General features: G+C 41.7%; 1 protein-coding gene across 7 annotated transcripts in view; it reads left to right on the plus strand.

Annotated features, from left to right (window-relative positions):
* The window catches only part of LOC147105722 (voltage-dependent calcium channel subunit alpha-2/delta-1-like), an 856,467-nt gene that overhangs the window by 732,526 nt on the left and 97,917 nt on the right, over positions 1-26,024 (plus strand). For all 7 annotated transcript variants that reach the window (XM_086010352.1, XM_086010353.1, XM_086010355.1 and 4 more), the window contains 6 exons: positions 2,103-2,174; positions 3,971-4,042; positions 5,428-5,489; positions 12,299-12,375; positions 17,844-17,904; positions 20,406-20,503. In XM_086010352.1, the coding sequence (XP_085866478.1) occupies positions 2,103-2,174; positions 3,971-4,042; positions 5,428-5,489; positions 12,299-12,375; positions 17,844-17,904; positions 20,406-20,503 (442 nt within the window). The remainder of the gene's footprint in view (positions 1-2,102; positions 2,175-3,970; positions 4,043-5,427; positions 5,490-12,298; positions 12,376-17,843; positions 17,905-20,405; positions 20,504-26,024) is intronic.

Consider the following 26,024-nt stretch of genomic DNA (forward strand, 5'->3'; position numbering starts at 1 on the left):
TGACCAGATTTGTATTATCCTGCACACAGATGCTTTAATTTTATAAATGACTAGCCCAGTGGGTTTTTTTTTAAAGTCATCGTAAAGTGGCCAGTTTCTTCCTCTGTAATTCGTCATTTTTATTTTGTTGTTGTGTAAGCTGTTTTGTATAATTGCTTCTGACTCTTATTTTTCTTTCCATGGCCACATGTATCGGAATGCGACGTGACCTGCTTACCTCATCATATCAATGTCTTGATGCATGCTGCATGGTTGGTAATGTCATGGGGTCTTCTGTGCATGTAAACTACTGCCGTTTAATTCCGTACGATGTGTTATTTAATGAGGGTGATCCCTGTGTCTGTATTGTACAATATAACAAAACCCATTATCTACTCTTGTTGTGTCAAGAGAAAGTATTCTGTTGACATGCAGCCGGTGCCTGCGGTCTGTCTGCAGGAACAGGATGTTGCTGCATTAGGCAGCTGCAGTAAGGCGCTCCTTGGTCCATCGATAAAAGCTGCACTGGTCACCAATCCACTTTTATAAGTGAATATAAGTTTTGCAGACGCTATATGAAGCCAATATATGATTGGCATGTTGTAATAGATATGTTTACTGATATTTGGTAAGTGTTAAAACAGTTCAGTTAGACGAAAAGAGACTGATTTGATACGATCTTGTGTTTCTTTCCTGACCTTGGATTAATAATGGGGCTGAAATCTACTTTTTTTTTTAACATCCCGATTAAATGTGAGATGTACGCTGAGAAACTGGATCAGTTTGATTCCTGTGTCCATTGGTGAGCGGATCATCGTTGGATCCCAATGCTTGGCAACTTTCTAAATTCCCTCACCTGATTTCAATATTGACACGTTGGAAAAAAATCCAATTTCTAACCGCTACAAAATAAGTGTTTTGACCCCAATCAGAACAGCTGCAGTAGTAAGCCCATCAGACTACATAAAAGGGAGCTCACATTTTCATGACCAATTTGAATGATAGTTGCATTTGCAAAAAAAAATCTGCCTGCTATTCAGAACATGGCTTGCAGTCAAATTGTAAGATTCCAATTGTAATTCATTCTCTCATTCTCCAACCAAAACCCTAGTGCTCAGGAAAGAGGATTTGAATCCTCAGTTCAATGGTAATTGAGAGTGGCATTCATTCACCATTGCCTGTGCCATGTGATGCTACAGCTCCACGTAGTTCCTGTGTAAAACAATTCTACATGTAAAATCCACATCAAATTGTTAAATAGTGCATAGCATCAGCAGAATGTACAATCGGTATTAGGAGGAGATGCCACTTGTCTCAAACATTCCCTATGATCCCAGTAGGGTAATTAAAATGGATTATCTGACCTTACTATTCCTTGTAGTTAGTAGAGATTAATTTTGTGGAGCTTTGCTCTTAATGGGCCGTAAATTAAATAAAACATACCAAAAAATGTGTTGATGTATCTCTTGCAAATTGAAAAATTGATGCAGAGAAAAGCTGAACCTTGCTGAGGAGCGTGATCACGTAAAGTATTGACTATTGCCAACAGGGCTGAATGACAGACTGTAACATTTACATTGGGCTCATTAAACCAGACAGTTGCTCTATTCTGTTCCCGAGAGTGCACAGTCCTTATTGTACTGGATAATATAACTAAATTCATCCAGTTTCACCTTTGGAGATGCAGGAGAAAGCCATTGCTGCTATAATTCAATAGCTCTACGTGTTACATAAAGGTTAAACCACAGAACAGTTAATTGCGATGGTGTAATGCCGATGGGTGTTAATCCGGGCCAAATGTCAATAAGCATCCATACAATAAGAAGGTTAAAACAGTTGCCGTAGAAGAAATATTATACAGCAAATGCATTCAGTTCAATAATCTCCCACCAACACTTCTGAAATGTAACATTACGCCTGAATATTACATAGAATGAGATGTTGGAGAAATTGTTTCCTAAACAACCTTTTTGTTTTATCTACGGCTAACCTTTTGTTTAACCATCCTTACTGAGAAGGGCACAAAAATAAATCTAGACTGTACTGGTTCGGGCTCAAATGTTGAACTTTATGTCGCATAGTATTTTCCATTTATTGTTTGATGATTATTCCTTTTGGTTTAGAATCCTAAATCTCAGGAGCCCGTCACTTTGGATTTTCTAGATGCTGAACTGGAGAATGAAATTAAAGTGGAGGTAAGATGATCTTAGTTGGCCAGCGACAACCGACAGTGGAATGTCAAAGCCTTTTAACTCCATAATGTCTGGATTCACTTTAAAAATAATAATAATGTGAGCTGGTTCATATGTAAATTGCCTGTATTTTTTTCCGTGGCTTTTTGTGTCGTGCAGGTCATGTGCTTACTTGAAGAAACTTTGCCTTCTCCTAATTGGACATGACAGCCTGTCTGTGTAATCATGAACAGACTCTGGCTGGCAAACTTTCAGTGCCAATTGGCCTGACCACGGGAGATTATTTCAGTTTAGCAGTTAGGTAGCTTGTATGTGCTGCGGTGTGTGCCTCATTTTTAAATAAAAAACTTTTTTTATTTTAGTGAAATTGTACCTTTTTTGGCAACCATTCAGGTCTTCGAACTGCTGAACAGTGTTATCATTCCTGGAAAATCTAAGCACTGATTGCTGGTTAATGGGATGCCACTGGAATATAATGACTGGATTGTCTGTCTATTCTTAAAAGTGCATGTATCCACGTCTAACACTATGCCAAAAACTCAAAACCAAATTGATGTGATGTGGATCACATGGGTTCGGGTGGATGCAGAGTGATAGAAGATTTGAGGTTAGGATCAGATCAGCCATGATCTTATTGAATGGTGGAGCAGGCTCGAGGGGCCGATTGGCCTACTCCTGCTCCTATTTCTTATGTTCTTATGTGCTTTCTACAAATAATCTAACTGCTGTGCTCTACACTATAAAGGAACAATTTTGGTTGCAACTCTGTAAAATACAGAAGAAAGGGAGTTTCAACACACTATTTCACCTATGACCAGCAAATTACCTATGGCATTGCCCATGGTCAGTTGATAAATATAAAGATGACAACCAATTTGGAAGAGAGACTTCAGAAACTCTCCAGAGAGCCATCCAGGGCTCAAGCCTACAAGAAGATTGTGACATTTGACCTAGGGTGTTTTTTTAATTCATTCATGGGATGTGGGCGTCGCTGGCAAGGCCAGCATTTATTGCCCATCCCTAATTGCCCTCGAGAAGGTGGTGGTGAGCCGCCTTCTTGAACCGCTGCAGTCCGTGTAGTGAAGGTACTCCTACAGTGCTGTTAGGGAAGGACTTTCAGGATTTTGACCCAGCGAATTGAATTGGCAGAAAAGCATGCATTAAAATCATGACAGGAAGTAAGGTTTGTGAACAGGAAGTAGGTGCCCTGCACGAAATTTTTAATAATCTATTGATTAGAATTGTGATGACGCTCCTCAAATGTTACTAATTCGAACTGCCATTACCTATATTTTTCTTGTGTGTATAGACATATATATGTAGAATTAAATGTTTGTGGTAATTGAAGAGCTGGTGAATGAAACTGAAAAAAGTCCACAACATTTGGTAGCAGCTAATCTTGAGTTTTATGAACATGTGTACGTTTCCAGAACATGGCAAAGTTCTTAATTCCCAAAGGCAATATTGATTTTAAACAGTGTCTTTGAGCCATTCATGTATCCATCATGATACACTTTGATTCCTGTAATTCATGATGTTGCACTTACAAATTCATCTATACGTTTCTTCTAGAGGGTACATTCGTACTACTTCTTTGTACTTTGTCATGACTCTACTACTGTGCCCTTGGCCCCTTTCTTTATAGAGTTACATGTTAAACTAGCTTTGGAAATGGCTTCATTGAGCTCTGCTTGAGGTAGGGCTGCAGAGCAGTTTGGAGGCATTGTCCCATATTAGTCACTGGATCAAACTATTGCACAAAACTGAATAGCTGCAAGTTATTAATTGATGTCTTCTAGATTCGACACAGCATGATAGAAGGGCAAAATGGTGAGAGGACTCTCGACACACTAATCAAATCCTACGATGAGGTACAGTCTATAACTAATTGCTTATCTAATTGGTCTCTGTGTTGAGAATTTTTTTAAAGACAGAAATGAATTGCTTCAAGGAAGGCATAAGCAGTGTACTTTGTTTTTCAATATTTACTGAGTCTCAGATGTGACAATCAACAGGTATAAAGAGTCAGCCTTCACTACAATCACCCAGGACAAGGTTATATTACTAGAGTGTTGGTGTTAAATAGATGTTGTGCTAAGACATGTTTTGCTAATCCTCTCTAACAATGCAAACATAGTTCATTTGATTGCCTCCCTGCAGTTAGCGTTGCTGGGATTTCTTTCGTCCCCTCTCTTCTGAAGGATTGATTCTTCCTGAGATGTGTTTCCACCTGTACCACTAACCCTTCAGTAGCTCACTGATTGCCCACTCTACATCACTGAGCCCAGATTGTAAGTGCTGAGGGAGGAGGCAAGGCATCATATGCAAGCCGTCACAGTGCAAGGAAAGGCAAATCAAATCAAATGTGCAACAAGCACTCTGATCATTTTGATATTTTTTATAACATTTAATAATTAATCGTTTTTCAAGTAATCAGAATAAAACTAGTAGTCTTCCTTGATGCAGGCACTTTGGAACAATTTTCCACGTTCAACTGTTTTCAATTTTAACACTTAAGGATCCCTGCCCCTGACAGGGTTGCAAATGTTGCATGTCGCTGGTGTCATGTGCTGCCATTCCTCCACAGCACAAGCACAAAAGCAGCAGCAACATTCTACATATGCAGCATTTTTAACACTTAGACTGCCGGTGGGTCCAGCGAATCCCCAGTCTCTTTCTGCTGGACCAACCAGTTTTCAGTTCTTGTAAAGTGATGATGAAAATATTAATATTACAATAATTACAATAATAAAAGCTGTTGAAATGTCAGGAATAGCACTTTTACTACAAATTAAATGCTCAAAGTATAATTTTAACACTAAGTATTAGTTCTAGTTACAGTTATTGCCCTTATTCCCTCGGAGGTGCCGTCTTTCGGACAAGACGTTAAACCGAGGCCCCGCCTGCCCTCTCAGGTGGACATAAAGATCTGTCAAGTTATCCCCGGTGTCCTGTACAACATTTATCCCTCAACCAACATCACTGAAAACAGATTATCTGGTCATTATCACATTGCTGTTTGTGGGAGCTTGCTGTGTGCAAATTGGCTGCCACGTTTCCTACATTACAACAGTGACTACACTTCAAAAGTACTTCATTGGCTGTAAAGCGCTTTGGGACGTCCAGAGGTTATGAAAGGCGCTATAGAAATGCAATATACTACTGCAAATCACAGTACACAGATATATAATGTTGTGAAGGATACTGAAAGTAATTTTGAATTGCGATATTAAACAACCTTCTCTTGTCTTCACAGAGGCATATTGACAAAGGGACTCGAACATACACATGGACTCAAGTAAATAGTACAGATTACAGGTAATGAAATATTGGCCCAGAAATTCGTGAACGGGGCTTGCAGCGCGTGCAAGCCCCGTATTTGCACTTACCCCGCGCTCGTGCCGATCAGCTTCTGGGACGCCTGAACTTGCAGAAATAGAAAGCACATTCCCGGGCAGCGTATGATGTCACGCCGCCCAGGAGTGCAGCCAGCGCGAAGCCAGGAGCGTGCAGTGCAAGTGAGACACGCCCCTTGAGGTCTCAGTTTCACTGGACATGCCCCCAATGTTTCTGTCAAGCTCCTAAGCATCTTTACATGCAAAGCAGCAGTTTAAATAGGTTTTTGGAAGTTTTTTGAAGATTTTGGTAACTTTTATAAACTTTTTAAAATGTTTACATTATTTTGAGTAATCTGAAGTAGTTTTAAAGAGAATTAAAGCAATTTAAAGACTTTTAAAAGCCCTAAAAGAATTTTTTTAATTCCATTTATTTATTTAGCAATGTCGTCGTCATACGTGTCTTCACACTGTTCCCTTTGGGGAACTGTATGAAGTGGTGGAAGGATTTATGGCCGTGATTAACGCTCATTCCGTGACCGTAACCATCTTTGAACCAGCCATTAGGGCGGTTAGTGCTATGGCGGGAGGGTTTTACGGGCTCCCACAAGCTATACAAGGAGGGGGGGCCACCCACACCCACGGACGCAAATATCCCACTGGATGTCAACCCCAGAATTTAGAGCCGGAGCTCCGACTCCACTTGCCGGGACTGTCTGGAGCGGGGTTCAGAAACCCTACCCTGATCTGGCCCAGCGGCGGGGATCCTACCGCTATGACAAACGCCCAATCCGATTAGCAACGTGAGATGGCAGCATAGGGCTCCAGTCACGGGGAGGGAAAAGGCGCAGGAAACGTATGGGTGTCACCTTTTGTGCGGAGTGGGCCTTTTGCGTAGCAGTAAGCATCCCCGCCGCTGGGCCAGAAGGAGTAGGGTTTTGAACCCCACTCCAGACAGTCCCGGCAAGTGGAGTCGGAGCTCCAACTTCAAATTCTGGGTGGACATCCAGCGGGATACTTGCGTCCGTGGGTGTTGGTGGCCCCCCCCCCTCAGATGGGTTGTGGGAGCCCGTAAAACCCTCCCGCCATAGGACTAACCACCCTAATGGCTGGTTCAAAGATGGTTACGGTCACGGAATGAGCGTTAATCACGGCCATAAATCCTTCCACCACTTCATACAGTTCCCCAAAGGGAACAGTGTGAGGATACGTACGATGATGACCTCTTGCGCAATGCACCTCCTTGGGCCCTCAGTCGCAGATGCGAGGGGGCAAGTCGTGCAATTGTTAAATTTTTTATTTTATTGACATGTAAAATGTTGGCCCAGTAATTCCCTTCCAAATGCGCTAGTACGGTCGGGGTGCTTACGCATCTGGCCAGATGAAATGCCGGTTTTCAGCATTCACAGTGCATGTGGGGAAAACTGGCATTTCCTGTCCTCTGAACGAAGGGGTTCAGAGGCAGAACGCGTGCGACTGCACAGGCAGCGCGTGCGCAGTATAATTCGCCGCTTTCATTAATGCTTTCAGTGAGGTCCAGTCATTACAACTTACACATGAAAAAAGCATGGGTACAGTTGCTCCAGAGGCTGCGGAGGAAGATATTTCTTATCGTGGAGCTTCTGAAAGTATGTATGTCTGTATATATTCCTTTGCGTGTTATGTATATATTCCTTTACTTATGTGTATGAATGTATTATTTAATTATGACTTTCAGAGAAAGTAACTTATTGGAAAATCATAATTAAAAACATACATTCATACACATTAGTAAAGGAATATAAAACATACATACATATACGTAAAGGAATATATGTGGGCATACATACATAACTCATTCTCACATTCCATTCACACAGCCACAATTGCTCCTTCTACCTACCATTCTGAAAACCCTTTTTAAAAAAAAAAAAAAAAAATTTAAACTTTAAAACTTACTTAAAATTTCTTAAAATAACTTCCCTCCCTTTCCCAAACAAAAATATTGCATTTCAAAAGCTCCACGATAAAATATATCTTCCTCCGCAGCCAATGAACAACTTTACACTTGCTTTTTTCAAGTGTAACTTCTAAGGACTTACCCTCACGGATTTCATGAATGAAATCTACGAAGTTCACTGCGCAAGCGCTGCCTGTGCAGTCGCACGCGCTCGAGGTCTGGAAATGCCGGCGTTCCCCGCATGCGCTGTTCATGCTGAACGCCGGCATTTCCAACGGCCAGAAGCGTGAGTAAGCCGACCGTACTCACGCTTCTGGCCGCGAATTTCTGGCCCAATACATTGGAAGAGGTCCCATTTCCTTTCCAATCACCTTTTGAGGCTAAGTTTTAACCAAACTATTAATTTTTGGAAGGAGCATGGTTGGTTTAACTTTGAGTACTGCCCTGTCATCTCTGGGACCTGGTTTCAAATCTGTCTCAGTCAAGTTGCCATTATACTACCAATTTTGTATGATGCTAAGTGGCTTCAAATGTGCCTCACTGCAAAAGCAACGCAATTGTGGAGTCAATCTGTGATCTGACTTCTGAGTGCACTGAAGTAGGTCATCTGAAACTGCTTGGACTTCAAGTCAAGTTCAAAAAGTGCTCATGCAGTCCATTAATCCTCCTTGGACCTTTATAAACATAGCACGGGATCTTTTCAATGTTAGGAGAAAGCAGGTGTTCCTGCCTATATTCTTTAATTGAAAATTAGCCACCCAGGGAAAGAGAACTCTCTGCAGAAGTGTACCTATTTCTCAGTGATTGAGCAGATGGCTGGTGGAGAAAAGAAAAATGCCTCACTTGTGCACCTTTCTGAGGTTGTGGTTAAAGTACATTGTTGAGACAATGTAGGGGGAGCTTTATTCTGCATCTTACCCATGCCTGACTTGGAATTGCTTGATGCTGACACTAAAGCCCTGATTTTGGAGACACTTTCTGCAACATGGAGGTTTGCTGATGGCAGGTAGGGCTCAGAAAATCTGTCCCTGAACCTCAAGCTTCCGATTTGTGTCTGATGGGCAATTTGGGACCAAAGAATACTACTGGCCTCATTTAAATGATTTAAGACGGGTCCCGTGCTTTATCTTCTAACTCCGGGCAAGGCTCCATCTACTGCATACACCTCTCCCATCTAAACTGGGCATGCAGGATTCCTGGGACTTGGTGTTTTAAAGGGGGATAACAATTATCGTTCCTGGTAGATGACGTTGTGCTGCTTTGACTCCGTGTATTCTTTGTTTTTCCGGTGTAGAATCACCTCAGCCTGTTTGCCTCAGCATCTGTTTGCTGTTTCTCAGCTGCTGCATCCAGCTTCAAAAAAAATTACACTGTGCACTTTGGCACAATGGAAATATGTGTATAAAAGGACAATGGTTATGCACAGTGCTTCAAATGGTGCTTCCCGGAGGGTGTGGTAGTTATCAACTTAGGTTTGTGCTATGGATGATGGGCCCGGCAAGAAATATGAGGAGTATGGTTATCTTTGCCTTCTTCCTGATACTAGCAAACTTCTTGCTCACTTGGAGCCAGGCGTTAAGGATCTAGATGACTGTATTGACTCAGTCAGCAACCTCCCTGTACGTTTGCGCCCGAGTGGCCCTGGAGATGGAGCACGCAGTGTCCGCCGGCACACTCGAGGCCTTCCGCGACCGGTGGACACCGCAGGAACTGGAGTGCATCATCACCCCGGGGAATAGAATTTTAATTTGATTTGTTAAGGGTCCTTTTTATTTGTTTTAAGTTACAGTCCTTATTGTTTGTGTCCCTTTAAAAAGGGGGCGTATGGTTGACTTTTAATAGGCAATCGCCTATGATCAAGAGTCGGCAACCTCCATGAATGCAGCTTACACCTGTTTGTTTAGCGAGGCCCCCCCCCCCAAAAGAATTGCCTTTCTTTAGGTCACTTCCTGCAAAAAGACCTCTTAGCATCAAAAGTAGGTGGCACTTCTGCTCATACTTCTCTCCGGTGTCTTTGTGAGCAAACAGTCAACTTTTCTATCACCCCTTCAACTTCCCCTTTAATGAGCTACTGCCCTTTAAGAGCTGCTGCATTGCCAGATTTTCTGCTCCCAACCATGTGTGCTGCAGGCCAAGCTCGCTAAGCATTCTGATCATGTGCCAGTACCTTATTAGGTAAATTAGAGGGAGGAACTTCCATCAGAAGATTTGATGCAGCTCACCCTCTGAGCTACCGACAAAGGCAAGCTTGAGCACAAGCTAGCTCAGGCCATTATCAGATGGCCGAGGATCAAGTGAACATTGTCGAAAGTACTTCCACCCTGCAAAATCTTTCAAGTGGACAAACATGAAAGAACCTCCACCCACAAAAGACATATCCTTACTGTTTACACAATACATGGATTAACCAAAAAGATCATTATTCATTACTAGTTCAACATAGCTTAATATAGTCCATGCCAGGATGATGGAGATATGTTTTTCCCCCTCCCATTTTTCTTCCTTACCGTGCCTCTCCTAAAGGTGGTGTTCCCATGCTTTGGTATGGTTGCATGGATGCTGGTCATGTTTTGGAACCTGGTTCCTTGACAGTCATTGTTCACAGGCCATTCAACCATATGAGTCATCACAACCATACATGATTCTCTCCTCACCTGATGTTCACAAACACACACTTCCAGGATGGATTGCTGGATAACAATCACAAGTGGGAACCCAGGCCACTTTTCCTGTACCGTTGCCCTTGCTGGGATCAACTACAGGTACTTAGGCACAGAATGAGGATCGAAACTGGAACTTTTCTGGTGCATATATGACTTAGCTATTCATGGAACAAGCTTTGTTGAACAAGCCAAGAATCTTTTCATGCCTTAAAATAAATTTTCTTCACACTGTTGGGGAACTTGGACTGGAGAATTCCACAAACACTGCCGCCTTTCCCCCTTTCAAAACAAAAGTCTTGTGTGATTGTATTCAGAAGATAGCATTCCACCATTTATGTTTCTTCAGCTCTGTTCTGCTGGGTGAAAATTTGAGTATGTTGCTTTACCTCTGTGCAGTCTCACAACAAATGTTGTGACCTGAGGTAGAAGACAGTTCTGTGAGAAGACATCTTTTTTCTGCAGTCAAGTGTACAAATAGCTCTCCTGAGAAAGCAGAGGAACATTCTCATCAGATTCCCCCTTATAAAGCCAGCTATGTAGAAAGCATTATATTTAAACTTTGATTAAACAATTATGACATTTTTCTGATCCATTCTATGTTTAACTAAATAGGATTCTCTGTGACATGATTGATAAAGGGGAACAGCTGGAAAGATTAGCGTTGTAGCAATCCGTGAGCGCAGAATAGACACCCATACCAAAGGTATTGGCCCAGAAATTAGGTTCGGGGGCTTGCCGCGCGTGCAAGCCCCCGATGTGCACTTACCTGGCGCGCTGACATTTCAATCCTGGCCCGCATTGCATTTCCTGTCATTGGCCCGCTTCAGGTCCTGCCGCGCTGTGCGTGCGTGACCCAGCGGCGTACTTAGTGCGATGAGCCGGCTGGGATCACGTGAGCACTGGGCAACCAATGGGAGGTTGCAAAAGTTCATTCATGAGTTTGATAGTAAGAACTGTCAAACTCATGAAAACTCCTGGCCCCAAAACACTACTTAAACTTCAAAGAAAATTAAAAAAAACATCACACTACTTAAATAAACTATAAATAACTGTAAAAAACTATTTTAAACAATAATTTTAAATTTTGAAAAAAATTATAATATAAAAAATCGGGGCTAAAAATACACTTACCTTACTGTAAAGTCTTCAAAAATAATGAACCTGTGGAAAAAATTTCTAATTTTACTTAATAGACCACTTACCTGTTAAAAGTAAGTACTTACGGCTGCTTTTTTCACACGTAAAAACCGGAGTCTTTTCCCCATGGGCAACTCTTCAAAAAAAAAAGGGAAGTTCAGCGCGCACGCGCTACCTGAAGCCTCGCACGCGTTCCGCCTCTTAACCCCTTGGGTCAGAGGAGAGGAAATGCCGGTTTTCCCCGCATGCGCTGTGCATGCTGAAAACCGGCAATTCCTCCGGGCCCACGCGTGAGTACCCCGTCCGTACTCACGCGTTGGGACAGGAATTACTGACCCAATAGGTCAGAGTGATTTACCAGTCTCATGGCTTCAGTTATTTCAGATTTTGTATGATTTTAGGCAGGGAATTTCAGGATATTGACTTGGCAATGAGAAAGGAATGGCCTTGTATGTCCATTTATCTACTAGACTGTCTGACTCAGTATCTCCTCCAAGCCAGCTCACTAGAAGATGTCATCAGCACTGTTAATTGAAACAAAATATTTTTCTCTTCCACCTGGCGCCAGCTAAATAAAAACACTTTCCGCTTGATGCCCACACTGGCCTGTTGGCCTCCTATGTAAGCAGAACACTGGAATCAAGGACAGATTAGGATTTCCAGCATCTGCAGTATTTTGCTATCGTATTAGGAAATTTGATTTTGATTGCTGTATTTCAGAAAGCAGACAAGAGAGTTTAGTTGAGGGGGAAATCCACTTATCACCATAACAAAAATGTGCTATCATTTTCTGCTAGATTGCATCATCCCTATTCCCTTTCCACCAGGGATTCCCCACTTTGCATGTTGAAACCATTTAGCAGCAAAGGAAAATTAACCTTTAAAATCACCGGCTGACTGCTGGCAGTGGGAAGGAACTGCAATGGGAGCATTAATGGCAGCGAGTTTACCATAGTAGCAATGACATCTTTTATTTATGCTGTTTCCTGTATGGTTGCTTCTTGCTCACCAGAATCAATAAGTTATGTGATAATATCTATCTATTTTCCCCAGTTTGGCATTGGTTCTGCCACCGTACGGTTCCTACTACATCAAAGCCAAACTAGACGAGGTTATCACCCAGGCGAAACGTAAGTATTAGGAAGGGCGCAAGCTAACCTGCTACTGCATGCCAAAGTATTGATTCTGTAAAGTAATAAAAGATCTTAAGCTAATATTTTGAAAGTTTCTGAAACAGTAAGAAGTAGGTTATCAGATAGATGTCCTTCATAGTGTGAAGCAATGATTCTAAAGCATCGGAGAAACAAACATGCAAGGATGTAACCGATTGCATGGTTTGAATCTGTAAGAGTGCTCATTTTCTTTCTGTGTCAAAGTTCCGTTACTGAATATGCACAATTTCCCTTGTCATGTAATTTTTAGAATCATTGTACAGCTGTACCTTCTGGTTCTATGCATCCATTAAAAGGTCTGTTTATTCCTTCTGATTAATGGATTTTTTGCATGATTGTATAAATAATCTAATAGTATTGGATAGAAAGGAAACCCTGCCTTTGATTCATTGAAGTATTGGCCCGGATTTTGCGGTAAGAATGATGGTGAGGCTATTGGCGCTCACTGTTATTAAGGAGTAAATTGGACAGCAACTTCCAGTGACCGCACATGCGCAGTTAAACGTGAAAATCAGGAAGTTGCTGTCCAATTTGCCCTGCTCCTCCACAAGCTTCGCTACACCAGTACCTTGCTGAGAGAGTCGGCATTCAAACACATGAAGGGCATGAAGTTGCGATACTTACCCATTAAACACACCAGAACAAGTTAGGACTTGTCCATTCAAGTGTAAGTGAATTTTAATGGTGTGCTAAGTCTTAATTACTACCAAGCAACCTCTCTGGCACTGAAAATTTACTTTTACAAGTGCGGCATCTCATTTCTTCAGATTTTAATTAATGTTGGAGATTTTTTTTAATTAAAATACTTTTTTATACTTTTTCTTTCTGCCTCTTACCTCTCTTTCTTAAACCTATATTTCTTTCCCTCTCTTTATTTTGCTTTCTGTGCCTGAGTTGACATTGAATTCAACATTCTAACTTATACTTCCTGGTTTAGACTCTGCGTGCCTCAGTAAGGATTCTTTAATCTGATTGGCTGAAGAGACACAGGTCAGGTGCGCACAGGTCCCAGATCCCCTGTAGAGGGCGCCACGCTGTTTTGACTGTTGATAACAGCCAATCGCGGTGTAAAAGCCACAGAAAATCTGTGGGCAAGTGTAAGCATAATGAACAGCGAGTGACATTTGTTCACGGCTGACTGCAAAATCCGGGCCATTGTATTTAAAAAAAAATAAGTTTGTCCCTCAATTGACTTTCTTTGCAAGTTTAATTTGACTTGTATCTGAATGAATTTCACATAAGTAATACAAGTCTCACCCACCCACTTTTCCTTGTGCTAGTTTTTTCTTGTTGTTTTATCTTGCAACATAAATCTTTATTGCACTTTAACATTTTAAAAAGAGTTGCAAAGAAATAAAATAAAATGACAATTCCCCACTTGCATGTGTGATAGTTCAAGCCTGTTAGCAGCCTGGATGACACAGTTTTAAGCATGCGCTAATTGTCCAACCCTTTTATACCCAGCATATTCATTTGCCATTTAGCCTTGTGTTCCGAAGGCCCCTTTACATCATGCTTGGCTAAACAAAGACCCTGGCACCTACAGCACGTGAGCAGCAAAACATTATAATTATAGGGCATCCTAGGGTCGGCTTAGAAAGATTTGGGTAAAATAATTCACCTGTTAACCTTTGACCCATACATTTTCCAAGCCTGTGACTGTAAATATAAATTTAGTAATGGTTTGTCATGCAGGTAAGGCATGATGGAAAACTAAACCACCTATCCTTAATATACAGGAAGCTTAGAAAATGATAATCACAGATGTTTTAAATTTCCTGACCACTCGGTTTTGTGCTAGGTGACTAATGCGACATCCCTCCTTTTAAATGTCTCTCCAGCATCCTTTCATACCAGACGTGCACAGGCAAAGATTGGCCATACACAACCCAAGAAATTAATGCCATTTCATTGCTGACCACAAAAAAAATTTACTAAAAGGGAAAAAGAAAGCTGTTTTAAAATTGCACTGAAATCATTTGCGCCCTTATTCCTAGGACCTGCAAGTATATTTGTGGCATTATATTAAGTGATGGTGTAACTCCACAAAGATGTCTTCTCCAGAGTGATGCTTTAGTGGGGCTGGGCTGTTTGCCACAAAATTCTTGAAATTCCATCTGTTGTCCATGTTGTCATTAGTCGAGATTTCTGTGAGGCTGCTCGTCGTATAGCAACAGGATTCTCCCACTGTCATTGATGGGAAGGATTAAAATACATTTGGGGAGAAATTCAACTTATGGCTGCCCATTTGGTGCCCGTAACATTGGGCGTTCGGCCTCCTAATTTCGTGTTGCGATCTGGAAGTGCGTTGGATGACATGTTGGCTCAGGTGACTTAAATACGCCATTTTTAGGACTACAAATGGAAAATTCAGTTACAAGTGAATGGAGCTTCTGCCGCGCTTGCTACACTTAGCTGTAATAGGCCTTGAGCGGCTAACCAGTGGTCCTTAAAGAAGGCCAGAGGCTGCTCAAAAAGGGGCACCAAACATTTTCAGTTTTTATTGATGTGGGCCCAAGAGAAGTCGGTGAGTTGCTCCTGGGCCTAAAAATAAAGTCCAGCCCACTGCCAATGTATTTGAGCCATGCTTCACCACCCCCCACCCCAACACAGAATAGCCTATTCTCCCCCCTCTCCCCTCCCCCCCCCAACCCAACCCACCCCCCACCCCAACACAGAATAGCCTATTCTCCCCCCTCTCCCCTCCCCCCCCCAACCCAACCCACCCCCCACCCCAACACACCCCCCACCCCAACACAGAATAGCCTATTCTCCCCCCTCTCCCCTCCCCCCCCAACCCAACCCACCCCCCACCCCAACACACCCCCCACCCCATCACAGAATAGCCTATTCTCCCCCCTCTCCCCTCCCCCCCACCCCCAACCCAACCCGCTGGCCAGCTCCATGTAACAGCCAGCGGATTTTGCGCCCTCCCTGACTGGTAAGCTGCATCTTTGCCCCCATTTTGTGCTCATGGCTCATTGGCAGCATTTAACTGAGGCCTCAAAACCAAATTTGGCTCAGACCTTGAGCCGACACCTGCGGAACATTCACTCCGCCAATTTCGTGCCTGTTTTAGCCGCAAGTTGAACTTCTCCCTTTCTGTAATTTTAAGGTGCTACTTATTAGTTAATGCTATTTAATGGCAGTGTTGTAATAATGTTTAGCCCATGGCTAGATTTAATTTGTATCAAGTTAACTAATTTTCTCTCCAACCGTTTTGGTCTCTCTGGGCTGTGAACTTTTTTGGTCAAAAAGACAGCCAATCTGCTCTAAGGCCTCGACAATTGCTGCTATAACTAGGCCTGGGAACTACTCTGCTTTGCATTATTATTTTCTCGACTTGGTGCCTCCCTACAGCACTATGGATGAGATCAGGAGCTGAATAGAGTAGCAGTGAAAGTCCAGTGTGTGACATGGCCCTGACTATTGGTGCTCCAACATACTGCCCCACAACAGCATGTCATTGTCATATGACTGTTTATAAACTGATGAAGAATATCAATTTTTATTAGGAGATTTATCATAACTTCCTGCTATTATTGTGAAACTGACTCAGTCATAAGGAGCTTATTGGGCTAGATTTACAGACCTTTCCAGTCTAGAGGAACAACAGAGATGTTATAGAAACATAGAAACATAGAAGATAGGAGCAGGAGTAGGCCATTCGGCCCTTCGAGCCTGCTCCGCCATTCAATGAGATCATGGCTGATCATCCAAATTCAGTACCCTGTCCCTGCCTTCTCCCCATATCCCTTGATCCCTTTAGCCTTAAGAAATATATCCAACTCTTTCTTGAATATATTTAATGAACTGGCCTCCACCGCCCTCTGTGGCAGAGAATTCCACAGGTTCACCACTCTCTGGGTGAAGAAATTCCTCCTCATTTCAGCCCTAAATGTCCTACCCCTTATCCTTAGACTGTGACCCCTGGTTCTGGACTCCCCGACAATCGGGAACATCCTTCCAGCATCTAGTCTGTCTAGGCCTGACAGAATTTTATAGGTTTCGATGAGATCCCCTCTCAATCTTCTAAACACCAGTGAGTATAAGCCCAATCGACACAATCTCTCCTCATACGTCATTCCTGCCATCCCAGGTATCATATAAATTATGGGGGATACCAAAAAGCAATTGGATAGGGATAAGGTGAGAAGAAAATCACTAAACAATATGATACGTGGTGTACTTATGTTGTCTATTACATTTTACTGCTCTGGGTTGCATTCAAAAGATGATGTTGCTATTGGAAACAGCCTTGGGTTGTCCAGGCTGTTCAGTAGAAATGTAAATACTACAGACACATGTAGGTCACCAACCGCTTTAGAATTTAAAAATACCATTTACAGAGCACGTTTAAGTTCAGAAGAATAATCAGATATAATTCAAACTACAACTCCCTTGGAGACTTGTGTTTCTATGCATTCCTTTTTTTCTTGAGTAGGCCCGAATCCTTGATTGTGCATTTTTAAAGGACTGTTGGTTTTTAAGACCAGCAGGAAGATTATTGACCACTATCTAAGAAAACAAAGTTTTAAAAACAAGTTAGTACCTAAAAATAATAAAAAGTAATGATTTGTAATGACAAGGAGAGACATGCACCATATGTTCTGCACCTCATCCATTTTGCAAACCATTATTTCTATATTTTACTGAAGAACATTATTTGAGGGAAGCTAAAGGCCCTTCACTTTTCAAAGGGTTGCAATGCATCTCGTTATATTTAATACTGTGCATGATATTGCCCTAGCCTAGGGCCTTGGGTATAACCAGACTTGTATTACCTTTGTGTTGAGATACATTTGTTGCTCAGTAAACAGACCTTTAAATGATACAGCTTCTCGAAGGTAACGTTAATGGTGATCACATACAGTTTTTCAGTCTGCAAGCGATTGTGTCTTTTTTCAGACTTCTACTGTGCATTAAGTCTCCCAGTATAGCACAATATTTTTATTCAAGCACTCGTTGAATAAAATATTGTTTATAATCCCTTCTACTTGACCCTTTTTCCTGTTCCCTGCTTTCTCTTTCTGATGGATTCTGACAGCCAAAAGCAAGGGCAAGTATCTTTTTGTTGGTCAATTTCCTCATTGTATTGTCTTTATAGAGTATACTGTAATGCACTAGTGCTCCTATCCCTGTTGGATATTTTCCTGTGTTTATCGTATCTGATCTTTATCTATTAGCTCTTGGTGTCCATTATCATTACATTAATAGCTTTAGCTTACTTCTTTTATATGAATTACTGCTTGCTGTCTGTTTATTTTCTATAATGCTGCACTATGCAAAAAAAAATTGGTTGGTGAATAATTATTTTTGCTGTTTTGGTAAGGAATTCTGTTCAAACTGTTCCATGTCAAGGTCTGGCTACCTAAAGTGTACAAACGGAAGCAATAATGAGCATCTTAACAATTGTTTCTTTTCAGACTTAGAATCAATAATGCCCGATAACTTCGACACAACAGGATATGTGTATCTCGCACCAAGGTAGCTCAGTTTAATGCTTTGTTGTGAGAGCGCATGTAAAGCATGACTGTTTGGGGAAGAAGGGGCTTGATTTGCTGTGACTTGGGAGCTCCTGGCACTGGAATAACTGCTTTTAAAGTTGTCCGGCCTGGTGCCAACTTCAGGAGATCTCTGGGTTTTGGCCAGGAGTTAAAAATGTTGGCCTTTGGCCCGTGGTGAAGAACTTCTGTTTTTGGCATGCTTCTCATCCGTCCTGTTTCAGCTACATTCAACAGGTTTAAATCCTAAAGAAAGGAAATGCATTTTTCACAAGCAAGGGATATTTTTGAAGTAGTCATTCATTGAGTCCTCAATGTTCTTAGCATGTCCACACTTCCTAATTTTTGGTAAAAATGAGGTCTTGAGGACCTGGGGACTAACCAAAACATGCAGTGTTTTTTAATATACCAAATTTGAATTAATCCATAAGTGTTGATTTAAATAATAATGGCCTCTGACAATCTATTCATACATTGAGATCATTTGTTCACTCCAATCGTTCTTCTTTAGGCATTCATATACCAACACAAAAAAGCCTGTGGTCGTAAATTAAAGACCTGACATCATTATTAGTTTGCCCCGATAATTCTCTAACTAGGAGGGGAAAAAGTGCAGAAATAAAAAAGGCAAAAAAACCCAGGAAGATTCAGATGGAAAGAATTTAAAAAAATGAAAGGATATAAAATAGAGGAAGAATCAAAACACAAAAGCAGCAAACAGGATCAAGAAGGAAAAGTAAAAATACTTCTGAACGACATTCATAGCATCATTTAAAAAAAAACAGCCGTTTGGTTGTCTAGAGTGGTCGCTCACAGTCTGGATCTTGACAGCAATCAGTGAATCGTGTTCCTGGACCAATCACTTAAGAATGACACGAGGGTCACCTGAAAGCGAGAGAGGTTAACATTTTAGATGGAACCTTTGCCACAATCATATAGCATCAGCAGCGCACATATAGCATGTAAAAGTGGCAATTCAGCTTTTCTGAAGTAATCTAAACTGAAAGCACGACAACGCAATGGAGGTTCTTTCATAACAGAACGAGCACCAAATTATAAATATGAATAAAAAATTGATCTGTTGCAAGAGACATATTAACTAGTTTCCACAACTATTTACAGTTAAGCTGAAGAATTGTTGAAATGAAATATTTAAATTGACCACACATGTATCCCGGCACAGGGAAGTCTGTGAATTATATTCACAAACATCCTTATTGAATAAGCAATAAGCTGCAACAGAAGCCTTTCATCATTTCATTTAAATGTTTTCCAGTTCTAGCTTTCAGAGCAGCAGAAACTAGGCACAAGAGCAAGACGAGCGTCACACTGCTCAGCAGAGCTATGCAGACTAAAGAGAGGAGCAGAAACATGAGAACTTTGTGAAAAAACCTGCTTTCAATAGCTATTGCCTCAGGCTCCTGCTTTGCAGCCCTCAAAAAATAATATTTAATTTCTCTATACTTTTGGACTACACAATAAATAGGATAGAATGTTTTCTGTTGGAACATACCCTAATACAGTAGCAGTAATGTTGGCAGATTTTAGATACTGGCTTCAGTACTGGAAAAATGCTTTGTCTGTTTTTCAGTGATTGCTGAGTGAGATGTTAAGGGGAAACCTCACTTAAGTTAACTTTTCACTCACAAAAACCACATGGATTTTTGGCAGAGAGAATTAGGGCTCCTCTGTTAGCCAAATGGGTGAATGTGCAGCTTGACCAAGAGGATCCCAGTTTTAATCCCTGCTCTGTGCCGAGTCAACTGATCTTAGCTGGGGCAGCCGTGAGAAGCTAGGACCTTACCCTAGACTAAGGATAGTGAAAATCAGCCAGGTTTCCAGCTCCTGCGCATTATCCAGTGCCCTCTGTTAGAAAGTGTGGCAAGTGAGGACAGAGGTTGACTTGGCTGTGCTACCCTCCACAAATAGCATGTTGACTGTCTAGGTTCAAACATGGAATAGCCACTTGGATAAGGTACTGGAGTGCTGTTGATGCCCATGGACCTGCACCTCAACATGAGCCATTACCTTCAGGAAAGGAAGGGAAATAAAGTAATTAGAGAATATGAATTTTGACAATAAAGAAACACCATCTTTGTTACAGTCAGTGAGTAGTGATGGCCCTTGCGACAGACCACACTTAATCAGATTGCAATTTGATGAACAAAACACCCTGATGCTATATTGAAGATTGGGAGTAGATTTGGTTTTTAGATTGCATACCTACAGCTGGTTGGCAAGTGGAATTTTCTAACTATGGTTGGCACCTTTTGAACCCAGCACTGACAGTGTTGTTCTGTAATCAATGTCTTTTGTGTGTTTTAGAGATTGCTGTGTTCTGTGTGCTGTGATGTGTACAGCCGAGTCCTCTTCATGTGCCTTGTTGCCACCGTCTGGTTGTATGTGTTTTCTTCTCATAGTGGCGATGTTTGTTTACATGTGGGAAGGCTGTTATAGTGTGTATGTGTTAACAATGCCTTTCAGGGAATACTGCAATGGACTGACTCCTTCAAACAACAATACAGCATTCCTGGAGAATTTTATTCATCTTATTGACCGCCAAACTCCAAATTCTCCAAACTGTAAGTACCATTCGTCATTGTCTGTGGTGTAGCACGCCAAATATTCAAAGTGCTTTTGCTGAGTTTGAGAAGAACATGCCAAAGGATCAGGGCCCACATTGCAAGACCACAAAGAATAAAAACACTAGGGGAGAAGATGATTAATCAAGCAGTGGTTAGAAAAAAAAACGAGACTTGGTTTAAGAGCCTGTGGAGGAAAGGAAGAGAAAGAGGTGTGGAATCCCCTATACACAGTTTGCTGTAGTTAGCAGAATTCCAAACACTGCAGGATCATTTTATTGATGATTTTGTGCACAGCAGTATTGTAGTGGATTACTCTCACACGTTTCAGACCATCGGGGTAGGAATTGTAGCCTTCGCCTTTACGGAGCAGAGCTCAGGCATGTATGGATATTTGCACCTTGCTGCAACAGCACAAACAGGTCCAAAAGAATGGACGAGCTGATGAAGAGCAATCAAGGTAACTACATGCTACATATGAACTGACAGGTACCTGAATAACATTAGGCAATCTTGCCCGAAATTCAGGACAGGAGAGAACAAATTCTTGTGAATCACAATGCTCAGTTGCAATGGGAGCATCAGTTCTGAATCCCCAGAAAAAAATCACAGTAACTACCTGACAAGCAGGTTCGATTCTGCCTCCTGAATATGTGCTTGGCATTCTAAAGAAATCTTCCAAGCCTGCAGTCCTAACATGGTGGAAAGAGGAGACAATGTTGCTAGTCATTTTTTTTTTAAATGCTCCTCTCAAAAATGGCATTCAGTAAAGCAATTTGCACAACTGATTGATAGAGAACATGAGGTACCACTTCAGAAAATTATGCTGTATTTATCATTTAGCTTCCTGGAATGGTTGTATCTTTGCACAAAATATATTAGGCCTCTTTTTATTCAAGTGTGTGAACATTACTGATTGGTTGAATTTTGAATGAACTTTATCAGAGCAGACAGATATTCAGGATGGCACTCGCACAAGGGAACCTCAGATAAGTTAATATGATCATTGCAGACAGGTATGCAGACATGCACCTGTAGTTTAGTCCTCTGGCTATTTCCCTTTGCTAAGAAATAGATTTCTTTTCCCAAAAGTCTTGCATTTAATTCTGGCCTGAAGCAGCCAAGATTGCAGGCTACGATGGAGGGGGTAATGAGGGGGTAATTGCCACTGGAAGAAGAAATTTAGAGTACAAAATGTTCCAGATTTTGTCTTCATTTTTTAAAATTAATTCTCGGGATATGAGCGTTGCTAGCAAGGCCAACATTTATTGTCCACTACTAGTTGCTCTTGAGAAGGTAATGGTGGGCCACCTTCTTGAACCACCGCAGTCCATGTGATGAAAGGACTCCCACAGTGCTGTTAGGACGGAGATGAGAAGAAATTTCTTCACTCAGAGGGTTGTGAATCTTTGGAATTCTCTACCCCAGATGGCTGTGGATGCTCAGCCGATAAGTATATTCAAGACTGAGATTGTAGATTTTTGGGCACTAAGAGAATCAAGGGATATGGGGATAGGGCAGGAAAGTGGAGATGATGTTGCAGTTCAGCCATGATCTTATTGAATGGCGGAGCAGGCTCAATGAGCCATATGGCCTACTCCTGCTCCTATTTCTTATGTTCTTATGTTAGGTAGGGAATTCCAGGATTTTGACCCAGCAACGATGAAGGAACGGCAATATATGTCCAGTTTGGGATGGTTTGCGACTTAGAGGTGAACTTGGAGGTGATGGTCTTCCCATGCACCTGGTGCCCTTGTCTTTCTAGGTGGTGGAGGTCACGGGTGTGGATTCTGCTGTTGAAGAAGACTTGCTGGGTTACTGCATCCTGTGAATAGTACACACACGGTAGTGGATATTTAAGATGGTGGATGGGCTGCCAATCAAGCAGACTATTTGTCCTGGGTAGTGTCGAGCTTCTTGAGTGTTGTTGCTTGGGTTAGATGCTGACTAGATTATGAGATTATGGTTCATGATACCGAATATGTTACTGTGCCCGCGTCAATTTTAAACCCAGTCAAAGTGTCTAGCCAGTCTCTGGATCAACCCTTGAATCCACCTGGGAGTATTGTGCATTAGCCTGTCGGGATTGGTATTCTGGAAGGATGAGATCAAATATGTTGTAGGGCCTTCTTCATCCAAACTGATTTGTGATATTTATAAGCCTTATTAAAAATTGTTTGAAATTCTGTGCATGTTGGACTGTTAACTGTTGTATAAGTTAAGTATCCTGTGTGGTCTGTGGTCACAGTCCCTACTTAGAAAACACAGCCTACGCCATGTTCCAAACTGTCAAGTCTCTTTCAGTAGTCAGTTGGATGGGGCCTAATGTTTACTCGTCCTATTTAGGGCTAACAGTAAAGGTCAGTTCCGTCCGTAATGCAGACAAATAAACGCTGCTAAAGGACAAGTGAAGAGTTTGTGATTATGATGGGACGGCAGATGAAACCACAAGTGAATTTTAATAAATATTCCATTTCGCAGATATCAGAAAGGACTCTATAATTACTGGTCGTGTCTGTCTGCTGTAGTGTTAGTGTGTTTTTTTTAAAAAACTACTGGGATAGGATTTGAAATAATTTGTAAACTGGGGAATTCTATAAGGACAAATATAAAATAATTGGAAACACAGGCTTTGTCTTATTGGTTCTTTAGCTATGCCCACGATTAGGGATGCAGGAAAAGCCATCACTTTTATTGAGCCTTCACCGAGCTGGTTAATGTGTGACTCACTGGAGTGACTGGGCTGGAAAAGGAAGAGAGATAATTCAGGAGAGTGAAAGGAAGAGACTGGACTGGCCAAAGAAAATGACTGGACTGGGATAGAATAGGAAAAGGAACTCAGCTGGGAACAACAGTACTAAGCCAGGTAAAACAGAGGTGTCAGGACAATAACTTTTCCAATCAAAAAACTTGCTCATCATGCTTTCCTCGAGTGTGTAATTTACAACATCACTTGCCATCTGCTATGTGGCCATCCGTTGAGCTGTTAATCCTAATGTTAGTTCTCCTTCTGACCACTGCTTTCAGGCCTTTTCTCTGCACAAAGCCATTTCACACTTTTCCTCTTCATTGAGATCATGTGATGGTACTTTCACACTCGATAATAAGAAACATGTTTCTCTTTACTCAGTGTGCTAACAAATGGCTGGCTTCCAAAGAGAAAAACAAATTGGACACAATGAAGGAAATGCACTCAGCTATGGATGACCCAGTTCACGTAACCCAGTGAGAATGTGGCCCTACTTGGGTGTGATTGCCTTGATCAGCGTAGGAACAATCTGGAATGACCTCACGCCTACAAACACCTCACAATAGCATGTTGCATAAAGTTCAAAAAAATGTAGGATTTAAGTTTGCAGTGAGTGGCAGTGAGCTGGCAGAGGGAGACTTGGAAGATATGCCAAAGCATTTCAAAATGCTAATAGAATGCCAAGAGATAGTGCCAGAATAATAGCATAACTTCTGTTGGCTTGTAATCTGAGGCTTCACACTGCACTGGTCAGACTACACTTCGAGCATGGTGTTCTCTTTTGGTGATTACAAAAGATATACTTGGATTAGAAAGTAGAAAAGAGCATCAAGATATATCTCGAATATAAAAGGGAATATTAGAACGAAAGCAATTAAGGGGTAGGGCTAATCAAACCGTATAAAATATGAGCCAATATAGATAAAGTAAACCTTGATTATTGCATCAAAATATGCAAACAATGTAGGATCAGAGGACACAAATGGAAATTCGTGAAATGTAAATTTGAAACCGGTATCTGGGAAAGTTCTTTAGCCAAAGAGTGATTAGTGTTGGGAAATAATGTGCCAGGGATAGTTGTAGGGGTTGAGCACCTTTCACAATCTCAGGATGTCCTAAAGCACTTTACAGCCAATACTGATTAAGTGTAGTCACTGTTGAAATGTAAGGAAACTCTAAAGTAGAGTTGAATGCTGTGAGGGGAGAGTTAATGTATTGGAAGGATGGGTTCTGATGAGTCAAATGACCTTTACATATTTCTACATATGCAGTAAGCTTTAAATCACTAGGATTCAAAATTTACCAGATAAGGATTTGTTATTTTAAAAACAAAGCAAAGCAATCTCACATCAGTTTGAATTCAAAATGGATGCAATATCACTCCCGCCTGGTAGGAAGCCTCATTTTATAAGTGCCAGATGGTTTACTCAGCCTCCTGAGAATTTAAAATAAACTTTGTGTGAGATCTTTCTTAATAATAGGAAGAAATGTTTTCTTAATGTGCAAACGTTCCCATTTGGGGAGAAGAACTCTTTTGTAGCTTAATTCAGTACAACCTACCGTGACTACACAGTGTTCAGTGCCATTCACAACTCCTCAGATAATGAAGCAGTCCATGCCCGCATGCAACAAGACCTGGACAACATTCAGGCTTGGGCTGTTAAGTGGCAGGTAATGTTTGCGCCACACAAGTGCCAGACAATGACTATTTCCAACAAGCGAGAGTCTAACCACCGCCCCTTGACATTCAATGGTATTACCATTACCGAATCCCCCACCATCAACATCCTGGGGTCACCATTGACCAGAAGCTTAACTGGACCAGCCACATAAATACTCTGGCTACAAGAGCAGGTCAGAGGCTGGGTATTCTGCGGCGAGTGTCTCACCTCATGACTCCCCAAAGCCATTCCACCATCTACAAGGCACAAGTAAGGAGTGTGATGGAATACTCTACACTTGCTTGGATGAGTGCAGCTCCAACAACACTCAAGAAGCTCGACACCATCCAGGACAAAGCAGCCCGCTTGATTGGCACCCCATTCACCACCTTAAACATTCACTCCCTCCACCACCGGCGTACCGTGGCTGCAGTGTGTACCATCTACAAGATGCACAGCAGCAACTCGCCAAGGCTTCTTTCCAAACCAGTGACCTCTTCCACCTAGAAGGACAATGGCAGCAGGTGCATGGGAACACCACCACCTCCAAGTCCCCCTCCAAGTCACACACCATCCTGACTTGAAAATATATCGCCGATCCTTTGTCGTCGCTGGGTCAAAATCCTGAAACTTCCTCCTGAACAGTACTGTGGGAGTACCTTCACCACACAGATTGCAGCGGTTCAAGAAGTTGGCTCACCGCCACCTTCTCAAGGGCAACTAGGGATGGGCAATAAATGCTGGCATTGCCAGCGATGCCCATATCCCATGAACAAATAATTAAAAAAAAAGATGTGCAGTGAGCAGTACAGCAGCTTCAATCTACTGACTGTGTATCACTCGCCACACTCGGAGACTGGGCGCTGCAGTATAACTGTGGCTTTAAGCAAAGTTAAGGAAACAAATAGTTCTACCATTGGAGTTTGGAGCCACTTTAATCTTCATAAATGAAAATAAAATTCTGGAAAGAAAGCAAAACAGAATTAAATAAATTTACTGCTAATTGGATTTCAAGGCTGTTTCCTTTCAGTCAAAAAACAAAATGCCCCTTTTTACAATTGATTAATAACAAATGGTATCTAGTCTGACATTGGCAGACTAAAAGCTAGAA

Source organism: Somniosus microcephalus, chromosome 17, assembly GCF_052327205.1.
Source record: "Somniosus microcephalus isolate GS21.2 chromosome 17, FLI_Smic_1.0, whole genome shotgun sequence".
Taxonomy (NCBI): domain Eukaryota; kingdom Metazoa; phylum Chordata; class Chondrichthyes; order Squaliformes; family Somniosidae; genus Somniosus; species Somniosus microcephalus.